Here is a 12564-nt window from a genome sequence, read left to right as displayed (position 1 = left end):
AGATGATCACTTCTCCTATGTGCCCTGACCAGGAATCAAACCTGGGATATCCACTTGTCCAGCCAACACTACCACTGGGCAAACCAGCCAGGGCCATCAGTTCATTCTTTATTGCTGAGTAAAATGCCATCAGATGGACAAAGCTTGATTTGCATATTCATTTACCTACGGTTGGATGTTTGGGTTGTCTCCAGTATTTGACTGTTAGGAATGAAAGCTGCTAAGAACATTTGTGTATAGACTAATGGCTTCCCAAGTAAATCATCTCCATAATTCAGTTGTGAAGGTCCAGTTTAAAATCAGGCCATCCATTCATTGAGTTGACATGTATAAATATGTATTAAATCCCTCTCGGGTGCTGGACAGAAAGGGTTCTTCCCTGCAGGGATGTACACTAAAGCCTGAATAATCTTTTTGCACTGCTATGGAAAATGATTGAAAAAGAAACAATCTTTCCCTTATTATATGAAAGTCAGTACTATTGGAAGCCTGTTTTCAGAGTAGAACCTTAAAGTATTTATTTATGTGTGTGCCCTTTGCTTTTCAACCAGTTAATGCATTCTAGCAGTAGGGCTGGTAGCAAACTCCTCCTCAAATGAAGAGTCTTTAATTTAATTAGCTGTTAACTTCCAAGTCTGCTCCCAGCAGCTGCTCAGGATTTGCCTACGTAGTGCCTTAACGATTTGTGCTTTCCAAAAGTGGAAGCTAGAAGGATGCCTGCTGCCTGAAGGTCTCCTGCTCTGTCTGGCTTGCCTCTGCCATGCCAGGTACCTCTGGGGACCAGAGCATGCCCGAGGTGCCTCCAGCAGAGAACGGCCAGCAATAAAGGGGCAGGACTTGGACAGTAGGTCTTCTGCTTTGGGAAAGAAATCCTGAGCCTTCCCTCTTCTCTCTCATGCCACCTCCTTCCTCACTCCCCACCCTTCTCCAAGTTAAGAAGAAACAGTCTATTATTTAAGACTTAATTGGCATAATGTGGGCAGTGAAAGCCTTACTTCCTCCTTCTCATCCTTTCTGACCCAATCCCTACTTCTGGCTTCTTTCTAGGTCCTCATGTTTGACAACATGGAAAAGGAAGTGAAACTCAAATTGGGCACGTGTGACCTTTGTGTGTTGTTCTGTTGCCCAGAGGTCTCCACTGAAAGCTGAGCCTATGGTTAGGAGGAAGTTTGACTGTGAATTTATGATCTCCTTTGCCTCTAACTTAACACTACCAAAACACAGGCACGTAGATACCTGTGGGTCACAGTGACACAGAGCAATAACACTTAAGCTTGCTGCCCAGTGCTGCAGCCTTGGTGGGGTGCTAGCCCACTGGGCAATTGTGGTGCGGTGGTAGAAACACTGGACTGAGAGTCAGGAGTTGAGAGTGCCACTCACCTCCAGGTTTACCAGCTCCAGGGGACTCATTCAGGTGAATGGTGCCCCCTTGAGTTGGGCAGTGGTGTGCTACTATTACTAGTCACGCTATATTGGCTAGTTATCTTAACCTCAGTGTTCTCGTATATACAATCGTGCTAATAATGCTTGTTATCTTACAGGTTGTAAAGAATACATAAAATAATGTGTGTAAAGGGCTTTGTGAATGGTCAAACACCATTCCCCAAAAAAGTGCCCCGGAGTCTTTTTGCTTTCCAGAGATTTTATTTTCATAGGTCTGTGAATGGTTTGGGCATATATGCCTTGTTCTTAATTCAAATGGTTTAAGCCCAGACCTTCGCCACGGGCTGAAGGGCAGAGTGGGCAAAGTGTGGCAGACATTGCTCTGCCTTAAACCAACGTGGCTGGGGAGCCAGACAACTGCACCTGAGAATGAGGATGAACCCAGCAAGGCTTAGAGGAAGGAGCCCGGGACCGGGTTGTCAGAGAAGGCTTCAAGGGCCAGGCAGGGCTTGAGTCAGAAACTCCAGCATCATCTCTCCTGTATGTTCCAGGAAGCCCTGGATGGGAATCTGGCTTAGAGCTCTCTAAGTTTTTGCATCTGAAAGGTAGGGAATATTGCTGGCCTCCCAGGCGATTAAATAAACGAATGCTGGTAAAGTACCGAATATAGTGTCTGAGGCATGAACACTATTTGGGGCTCATCCATACACGGTCACCTTCCCCTTCTTTTGTCCTGAACAGCTCATGGTCCTCTGATGACCACCAGGGCTGTAGCCTTTCCTGTCCTGAGTTCCCCTGGGTTGAGCACAAAACTTTTACTTTATTCTTTATTTGATAATCACAATGAGACTAAAATCATTATGTGTCCTATAATAACATATAGTAATACTAACTTTAGGCAAGAGAATGTCTTTTTTGTTTGTTTTGTTTTGTTTTTGGATGTTGTTGTTGTTGGGGAAGGCTCGGTATAGTGGAAAGAACAGTGGCCTAAAAGACATATTTGAAGACTGGCTTTTTTATAACAACAGCACCAACAATTACTGAGTAATTCGTGCCAGGCATCATGCTAAGCACTCCACATAGATTATCCCATTTAACATCATGACAGCCCAAATGACACAAGACCTATTATTAACTTCATTTCATGGAGGAGCGTGCTGAGGCAGAGAGAAGGTAGTTGCTTGCTTCAGGCTGCAGAACCAGTAAGTTCACAGTTTGCCAACACGAGCTGAGTGTCTGCTTAGTGCCAAGAGTTTTGCATGTTTGTCTCATTGAGTTTTCACAACAGCCCATTTCACAGATGAAGAGATTGAGGCCAAGGCTCAGGGAGAGTCAATAATTGCCTGAGCTGGTAAGTGATGGAACTGGGATCCAGTCCTGGTCTGACTCCCAAGACTGTGTCTCCCCCACAGTTCTACTGCCTTATTTCTGGCCTCAGCTGGAAGGGTAGCCAGAGGCACTGGAGCTTGAAAGAGAATCATAGTAAAAGGAACAGAGATAGTAGCTGGGAAGACTCATCCAATAAAGGTACAAAGTTCAAGGAGATTTGATAAATAAATAGGGTTGCATCAGGGAGAACTAAGTGGGGCCTGGAGGGCAGAAGAGGGAGCTCAGAACTAACCCTTGGCTTAGCTGGGAGGAGGGCGGGAGGAGGCCTGCTTTTATGTAGTGCCAGCTGCCTGGTGGTGATCACACTGACAGCTTGCAGAGGCTGCTCAGGGCTGGGCACTGACGCTGCCTCATGATCCAGGCCCCATAATTGTGAGCAGAATCGGTGATGAAACTAATTTGGCTATGAAGTTGTTCCATACTTCCACCACCTTTTGTCAAACCTGATAACCCCTGCATTCACCCATGCTGAAGTTTCACCACCCTAGATGGATTCTCAGAGCCTCCTCACTCTCTGGCTGGGACTGGGCCAGCGTACTGTGGCCATCTGCCGAGGCTGCAAAGCTCTCTGTTGCTTTTGGCATGTTTAATAGCTTAATTTCTAGTTCTCTGTTTGGAAATGCAGTTCGTTGGCATTGAAGCTGCAGTGGGTGCTAAAATGGTTTCTGATTGCTATCTTGAATGTTAATATCCTAAAACATTTTATTGTCAGTGACCTGTCCCCCCTGCCACAAGTCTCACTACCCCTTTTGCAAAGATAGGCACACTGCCTGCCTCTGGGTCGCCTCGCAGCCCGCTTCATTCCTTTGCTGCCTCCTCCCTGCTTTTCACAGATAGCATTGTGCTTGGCCAATGAAGCCCACAGTCATGGGAAATCTCTGACTTAGAGGATATGAGAAAGCATTTCATTTTGCCTTGCGGGGTTTAATGGGGATGATCTAATCTCTACAAGGCATATATTATTTAAATCCCATGCTTTTAGACAATCGGGCCCCTGATATTTTTGCGATGTGTTGGAGACGGGATTCTGGTTTGGCTCCGATCAACAGCTCCGACTGTTGCTGGTTTTCCTGTTTGTAATTCAGTGCAAGGGCTGGGTTATGCTTGTGGCGGGTGGGGTGCGGGTGGGAGGGGGGATGACACAGTACTAGTTGGTGAGGGTGCTGGAGAACGTTTTCTTTACTCAGAAATCTGAAATCACAGACTCTTGGGGCAGAAGGGATAGGGAGAGTCATCTCACGGCATCACCAGTTTGTTATTTGGTTCCCATCTGGATGGGTATTCGGCTTGAGATCTAGGTGAATGTCTCCTGTGGTGCCTGCCCACATCCTGCCCTGACAGGGCGCCTGAACTGTCACCAAGGACCTCCCCTAGGAGGCATCGAAGACCCGTGTTGATGAAAGTGAAGTTTTTAGGGAAACATCAAGCACTCTCAGCCATTCGTGGTTGAGTCTGGAAATACAGTGGGACTCATGGGTGGGAGTAGCCAGAGGAACCTGGCTTGTGAGCTCAGTGAGGACTGGAGCATGTCAGTTCAAGCTGAGCGTTTTCTCTTCCAGGGAGTATGTGGTACTGATGGTACAGCTGCCTCTTTTTCCCCCCTGCTCACCTCATTTGACTGTCACTTTGGTACAGATCACCTGCCCTCCTTCCTGCCAGGGGAACAGAATCGTGGAGGAGGGAATGATCCCAGAATAAGCTATGGAAGTTCTGAACCTAGAGCCTTTTCCCACTTCTTCGAATGTTTACTGGGTGTCCCCTGACAGGCAGACAGTGAGCTAAGCACTCGGGATGGGAGTAAGATTCTCATACTCTGTCTAGCAGAGGAGATAGAGGTAGACCACGGAGTGTGGTTGACTAGGAGCCAGAGTGAAGATATGGATGTGTACTGTGGGAACACGCACGAAGGATAATTAAGTCTTGCTGGGAATATCTGGAAATGCTTTAGCGAGGAGGTGATAATCGACTTGGACCTTAGAGGAGGAGGAGGTCTTCACCAGAATGACCCTTGCACATGCACTTGCTCATGTGTGCCTGCTTTCTGCAGGAGACGGTGGAAAAGAAAAGGGGAGGTAGTGGCTCCCACCCTCCAGAAATTCACAGCTTGTTGGGAGACAGGCCTGGCACAGGGAAGCCAATTAAAGCCCTGCAGAGACAGACAGGATTTTGCGGGCAGGGGCAGGCAACTGGGGGCATTTGGTGGCCTTGGCTTTTCAGAGTTCCTACTGTCTCTCATGGAGGACACAATTTCTGTAAGGATAGTTCAGGTTTGCAAAGAGGCCCAGCCCCTCTGACTTTCGTGCTGTCTTATGATTTCATCAGCCTGGTTCTGTATTGAAGTAGTAGTTAGCTGGATTTAGAGGTGTGGAGAAGAAGTGAGGGTGCATGGAGAGAGGGTCACGAGCAAGACGTTAGCAATAGGGCCTCTCTCTTTACAACCGTGTGAGAATCTGGAGTTTGCAAAATGCATGTGCCAACACACAACCTGAGCGTGGGGGTCCTTCAGTTTCAGGCAAGCACGGTGCACATGCCCAGCCTTTCCTTATACTGTTACTGCCACCTTGAATGCCTCCTCTTTCTTGCCTGCATAGAGTCTCCCAGACTGCTTTTTCACATTGATTTCAGGCTCACCAGACTCTCAGTTATTCTCTGTCTCATCTCATTGAGCTGGGTTCAGCCTTGTTCTCTATGCTTGAAGTCCCCGATGAGACAGTAAGCACTTTGAGAGCAGGAGTAGTATTTTATGCTTCTCTTACTTCTCCTGTGAGTACCTTGTTGTAGTACCAAGAACATAGGTTTCTTGACACAGTTCTGGCAGAATCTCAGCATTGCCACCTACTTTGGAACTTGGAACACCATTTCCTTAACTGCAAAATGGGATCACACAGCGTATCTGAACCTCCGCACTCTCGGCATTTTGGGCTGGATGGTTCTTTGCTGTGGGAACTGTCCTGTGTGCTGTAGGATGTTTGGTCGCATCCCTGACCTCTACCTAGTAGATGCCAGTAGCAGCTCTCCCTCTCCAGTCATGACGATCAAAAATGTCTCCTGCTATAGATACATCTATTTGAATTGATTGCTTTTAGAGAGGTAAGGGGGTGGGAGGAGAGAGAGGGAGAGAGAAAGTGAGTGAGAGAGAGAAAGAGAAAGAAAGAGGGAGAAGCATTCATTTTATTGTTCCAGTTAGTTGTGTATTCCTTGGTTGCTTGCCTTATGTGCCCTGACCAGGGATTGAACCTACAATCTTGGCTTTTTGGGACAATGCTCTAACTGACTGAGCTAAGCAGCCAGGCCTCTCCTGATATTTTTATGTCCCCAACATGTTCCCTGTGTCAAATGTTCCTGGGCCAAGTTTCCCTTGTGCAACACAATTGCTTTCGGTTGAGAACTACTGGAATGATCTACCTGTTGGGTATGCAAGGTGATTCAACCATCCAGACCTCCTGGAGCTGCTTCCAGAAAGTTATGGATAGTCTGGAAACGTGAATTCTCCTTCCATCCCGGTTCACCTGGCACTTGCTTGACACGTTATAGGTTGATGAATTGAATGGAACTGTGATTCTAGGTTTTAGCAATTTGGGGTGGAATTGTCATGGAACTCTTGGGTTGTCCCAACAATATACTAACAGTGTCACTGTCATTTTCTTAATTGCAGATTGATCTGGAGCCAGAAGGCAAAGTGTATGTGATCATCGATCTTTCGGGGTCGTCGGGTGAAGGTAGGAGAGAGCGGCCTCAGCTTTGTTCTCTTCCATTGACCCTTTGTCTTCTGGACTCTCCCTTCCCTCCTTGGCTGGGACATTTCACAGTGACATTTAATTAATTAGAACACTTGAGAGGAAAAGGTTATTTTGAAGATGATTGTGCCTGGGTACCAAAAGGGACCAGCCATCTGTTAACTTTGGTGGAGCAGAGGGAGGATTTGCAACTTACCCAGAGAGGCCAATAACACAGGCGTTCCTGCATGCTGGTGCGCCAGGCAGGCTTTGGGGGGTGGGGTGGGGGCTCCCGTGGGGTTTGTGTGTGTGGTGGGAAGGAAGTAAAACCAGTTGGTCTAACGGTATCCAGAAATGAAACAAATAAGGTGTCAAATTTCAGAATCTTAGTTTTATAGAGCTTTTATAGAAGTGCTACTTTTTTTTAATATATCAATATATATATAAGCCACTTCCTTATGCTGGGAAAAACCCCCTCCTCTTGGACTTAACCAGGGTGGGGGACCATCTGCGCCCACTGGCTGACTACACAGGGTATAGATGTCCTCTCTACCCTGTGTAGTTTAATTTTCCTTCCTTTGTCTTACACGCTCTGCCATCGATCCTGTCTTTGAGTTCTTACTACATTTAAGAGCTTGCGGCGGTGAGGACTGAGCAGCCAGGGTAAAAGGGAAGACGGGACGATCCAACCTTGGCCCCATGGGAATGGGGAGATTGTGGCAGACTTAGGTTCTAGGAAGGTTGGGAATTAGGACTGAAATTTAGTTATTGGGGCCATCTTTATTCTCCTCTCTGCGGCAAGGGGATTGAACAGTGGTTTTAATGTCATGGCAGATAGGTTGGAAGACTCTTGCTGGTTCCTCTTAGCAGTGAGAAGTGGCGTTGAAGGCCTGTGGCCCAAAGGGAAAGAAACAGCTTACTTAGGCCCTGGCTGGTAGATGTGGGCCTTTTACAGCATCTCTCCTGAATCCTGGGGATTGCAAGCACAAAGTCACAACCCCAGATGGTCTCGCCTCCTTTAGGGAGGAAGCTCTAGTCCGAGGTTCAGTAATGGAAGAAGAGATCCTGTAAGCAAATTCAAAGGAGCTGATCAAATAGTGGACTGGACAGTGGTGCCTGATGATTTTCTCTTTTCTTTTTTCATTTTTAAATTTTATTTAGAAAACTAACTTTAACAGGGTGACATTGATCAATAAGAGTACATAGATTTCAGGTAAACATTTCTATAGCATTTGAACTATTGATTATGTTGTATACCCATCACCCAAAGTCCAATCATTTTCTGTCACCTTATGTTTGTCCCTCTTTACACCCTTCCCTCCATCCTCCTCCCCCACTCCCCTCCCCCACATCCCTTTCCCCCTGGTAACCACTTCACTTTTATCCATGTCCATGAATCCCAGTTTTATATCCCACCATTTGGCTGATTTATCACCCAATTTCAACAGACATTCAGAACAATTCAATAATTGTGTGTATAGAGGGCTCGTAATAGAGTTTGGTTCTTTTTAAATTGCAATTATATGGCATGGGTTTAAAAGTTTAAACATCCTTCCAAAGTTGGTATCTTACATTTTCTACTCTTTGTTGCAATTACATATTGGTGTTTCCAACTTTGCTTCTCTGCTCTTAGCTCTGAACAGAATAGAATCTGTTGTAAAAGATTTAGAGATTTAGCAACATTTCGTATGAAATATTTAAGATGTACAAAGGGGCCTAAAGAATGTTTAAAAGGGCACCACTGTACCCACCACCCAGATTAAGAAATAAAGCACTCAGTAAGGTGAAGGGCTTGCATTGCTTTTTAACAAAATATGTGATCCCAAATCCACCAGACTTAAAAGTACATATTTTCTTTTCTTTAAAAAAAAATTGATTGATTTTAGAGAGAGAAGAAAGGAGAGAGAGAGAGAGAGAGAGAGAGAGAAACATCGATTTGTTGTTCCACTTATTTAAGCATTCATTGATTGATTTTTGTATGTGCCCCGACCAGGGATCAAACCCAACCTTGGGTATCGGGATAATGCTCTGACCAACTGAGCTACCCGGCCAGGGCTAAAAGTACATATTTTCAACCCATGGTTGGGAATTTGTGTATGCTGAAGGCCAACTGATACTATATAGGGACTTTGACTACTCAAGTAGTCGGTGCTCCTAACCCCCTTTTGTTCAAGGTGAACTGTACAGGTATACCTCATTTTATGGCACTTTGCTTTATTGTACTTCACAGGTGTTGCTTTATTTTTTTAACTGAAGGGAAGACCCTCCACCAGCAAAAAGATAACAGCTCACTTTATTGTGATACTCACTTTTTCGTGGTGGTCTAGAACCAAACCCACAATGTCTCTGAGACATGTCTGGATACAGTGGCCTTCAAATAATAGACACTGGCAAAACATTAGATGAGTAAAATCAATATACTTTTGTTCTTACACAATCTATATGCTATGAGATAATTAAATATGTATTTCCTGTGCCAAGATGCTGGGCAACCAATGGGAGGCTTGATTTTTTTCTCTTGGAAAAGATGAACTACTTGCAAAATTATAGAAGACATTCTTTTTTATATTACAGGGAAAGAATATGGAGAAATGAATGAATACATAAATTGGAAGCAATTGATTTTTTTTTCTTTTTGCTTCTATGGCTTATTCTATGTGAATGGCCAAAGCATTTTCATTGGGCTGAATTCTTAGTCTACTTTTTAAAAAACTCTCTTTCATCTAAAAAATGTAGAGCTTACTTCAGAAATGCTGACACATGCCAGATTCTCTAAAGTGCTAGCATGTGTTGCTCTGAAGAAAAGGAGAAAATATTCTGGTCTTTTTTTCTTGGTGTTGGTGATTTGGGATTCTTTCTCTGGGTGTGGGAGGGACTTCCGGCAATCTCTTCCTAGAAGCTGATTTTGCTGTGCTCTGTTTGTGTCCTCCACACCTGCTCTCCCAGTCCTGCTGCTGGGACTTGGAGAGCTCCTGGTCCAGGTGGTTTTGTGTTTGGAAGGGTTGGGAATGCATGGAGAGGAGTGGAGGATGATTAGCCAGTGCATTTGTTGCCTGAAGTCTGCACGAAAAGAGTCCAATGCAAAAACGCTTGTCACAGCTAGTCTGTGGACATTCACAGATTCTTACCTAAGTCCCTTTCTTTAGTGAAATGCTTAACTCTGTATTCCACAAAGGGAAGAAAAGAGTTGAAATGAGGCATAGTTGATGTTCTCACTACTCTATTATTCTGCCACCAAGCATCCTTTTAAATGCTCCGGTCCCATCAATGGAAAAGAAATGTATTTATAGAATTTGCAGTAAACTTTACAACACATGCAAATACCGAAGAGCTCAGAGAAAGGTATGAGGCTGACATGGTGTGAATATATGTACCCCCTTCTTTTAGGATGTGTGAGGATTCCTTTTCTTGCTAATACATTGTGTAGAAAGCCTGGACATGGACATCTGCTGGAATTGGAGCTAATGTGATTTCTAACCATCTAATAAAATTCCACTGCTTGCGTGTCCTGTGTACTTCATCATAATGGGATTTGACCAGTGTGTGTGTTGTCTAAACCAGACAACTCAACCCCAGATGTAAGGGGTCAGGCTGGATGACAGTTAAGGGCATCTCCGGTCATGTGATTTTATTTTTTGGTATAATTTGAATAGACAGCTATCATAGCTCAAGGCTGGCTAATATCTTGTAGCAGGTAGAAGGGGCTGAAAGAAAGGGACTGTGTGAGGCACTCTCTCTACATCATCCCAAGTAGCACACCTTCTTGGAATCCATCCTCCTGTGTGACTATCCAGTCTCAGGTGCCTCTCAGTGTTTTTTGCTTCTGTCATCAGTAATAACCATGGGGTTCCAGGTGAACATGACACTACAGGCTCATCAGAGTCTTAAACCAGAGCGTAATTAGTCCAGGTAACAGAAGCATAAACAGCGATGTAATTCTCAAGTGAACAAACTATGTTTCCTGCTGTGCACTATACTTAATAGTTCTTCCTTTGTTGTGACATGATCTGTATATTATTTCTATTCTTTATAATAATGTGACAAGGTGCCCTGATGTGCAGGCTCCCAGAGAAGGGGTAATCAGTCTGACCTGGAGCCTTCTAGGCTCTTCTTTCCCTGTCTTCCATCCAGGTGTAGTGCTTACCTGGGAGAGTTCTTCGGAGTCTAAACCAACAATAAGAGGAACAAGAAGTAGGCTGTACTGGTGGTATCTTTGGATCAGCAAACTGTTTCTCCAATAAAATGAAGAAGAATCAAAATTATTTGAATGATTTTTACAACACATACTTCAAAAATAACACCGTTGAGTCAGGTTCTGGAGTGACTGTGTATTGTGGAAGCAGAAGACGTGAAGCAGGGGGCAGGGGGCCGGGGCCACCCATCTGCCCTTCCTTCTGCAGCCGCATGTGCAGTCTCCTCTGGAAATGGAAGCAGAGAGAGTGGGAAAAGCCTAAAAGTCCACCAATCCTGGGTCCAAATCCTAGCTCTAGTGCTTACCAGTTTCGAGCTTCATATTCTCACCTCTAAATGGGGATAATAATACCTAGGATAGGCCCTGACCAGTTGTCTCAGCGGTAGAGCATTGGCCTGGCCTGTGGCTGCCCTGGGCTCGATTCCCGGTCAGGACACACAGGAGAGGTGATCATCTGCTTCTCCACCCTTCTCCCTCCCCTTCTCTCTCTCTCTCTTTCTCTCCCTTCCCCTCCTGCAGCCATGGCTTGATTGGAGTGAGTTGGCCCTGGGTGTGGAGGATCGCTCTATGGCCTCTGCCTCAGGTGCTAAGAAGAACTTAGTTGCTGAGCAATGGAGCAATGCCCCAGATGGGCAGAGCATCACCCCCTAGTGGGCTTACAGGGTGGATCCTGATCAGGGCACATGTGGGAATCTGTCTCTCTGCCTCCTCTCCTCTCACTGAAAATTAAAATAAAATAAAATAAAATAAAATAAAAACAATACTTAGGATAGATACTAGATATGATAGGGTTGCTATAAGAACAGTGTCTGGGTGTAGTGCCCTCACATATAGGAGATGCTCAGTAAGTGCCCAAAGGCCCTGGAGACCTGAGAACAGAGGTGGGGGGAGTCCTTACTCAGTGCCCATGAAGTAGCAGCAGGCAGACTCAGAGAAACAGTTCAGAGAAGTAGTTTGAGGGCAGGTTTCTGACTCTGAGGCATGCATGTTCAAAAGGACCAAGAACAGAGTGAGGTGACAAAGTGGTAATTTATAGACTAATATATCTGGCAGGGGAGGTGAGCTTGCTTTCTGAAGTGTTCAGACCTTGCCATAGTATTGCCCCATTCTCTCTCTCCCTTCTTTCTTCCTTCCCTTTTTTCCTCCCCATCCTTCCCCCAGTGAAGTAGTTTCCGAAAGTGTATTCTGTAGCTTGTCTGTGGCCTGTGGCCCTTGAGTGTCAGAAACTTCCCCCTGTCGGAGTTGGTTTCGGCTCCCTGCTCAGTGCAGACTGAGAACATGTGGTTCCCATACCCTCACTGGCCCTGGGTGAAAAGCCTTCATCTATTTGAAGACCGTTATTAATTCTCTCTTTTTCAGGCTGGATCAATCAAATCCCTTAACCTTTCTGAAGGGGCAGTTTAGAAATCTTAACTCATCTTTGCGGCTGTCTTTTGAACTTTTTTCCAGTTGCACAGATAGACAGACATGATCAAACTAGCTTTGCTCCATTCTGAAATGATAATATGTGTAGATGAAATGCCTGACAATATGACCTCTATGTGGGAGATGGTGACACTAAGAAGTCAAGTGATGTGCCCAAGGCCACAAGGTTGATTACAGGGCCCTATTGGGTCTAGACCCCAGGCTATGGTCCAGTGCCCTGCTCTAAATCACGGCCTAATAATGAGTTTGCTAACGTGCCAAAGACTTCCCTGCTGCTCTTTTTATTTTAGTTCTTTGCTGCAGTGAGCTTTTTACAGAACTATAAAGCTCAAGTTAATTAGCTTTGAACCCAAAGGTGACTCAGAGAGTCTCATTCATAAATAAGCAGATCTTTTTTCCATTCTCTTAGAAATGAAAATGCTGTGGGTCCAGGAATGGTCAGAAATGGCCAGCTCCTTT

General features: G+C 45.2%; 1 protein-coding gene across 2 annotated transcripts in view; it reads left to right on the top strand.

Annotated features, from left to right (window-relative positions):
* The window catches only part of PRKCE (protein kinase C epsilon), a 512328-nt gene that overhangs the window by 182258 nt on the left and 317506 nt on the right, over window positions 1-12564 (top strand). For both annotated transcript variants that reach the window (XM_066378351.1, XM_066378350.1), the window contains one exon: window positions 6428-6491. In XM_066378351.1, coding sequence (XP_066234448.1) covers window positions 6428-6491 — 64 coding nt within the window. The remainder of the gene's footprint in view (window positions 1-6427; window positions 6492-12564) is intronic.

The sequence above is a fragment of the Saccopteryx leptura genome, chromosome 3 (assembly GCF_036850995.1).
Source record: "Saccopteryx leptura isolate mSacLep1 chromosome 3, mSacLep1_pri_phased_curated, whole genome shotgun sequence".
Taxonomy (NCBI): Eukaryota; Metazoa; Chordata; class Mammalia; order Chiroptera; family Emballonuridae; genus Saccopteryx; species Saccopteryx leptura.
This window is presented reverse-complemented; position numbering and strand designations above follow the sequence as displayed.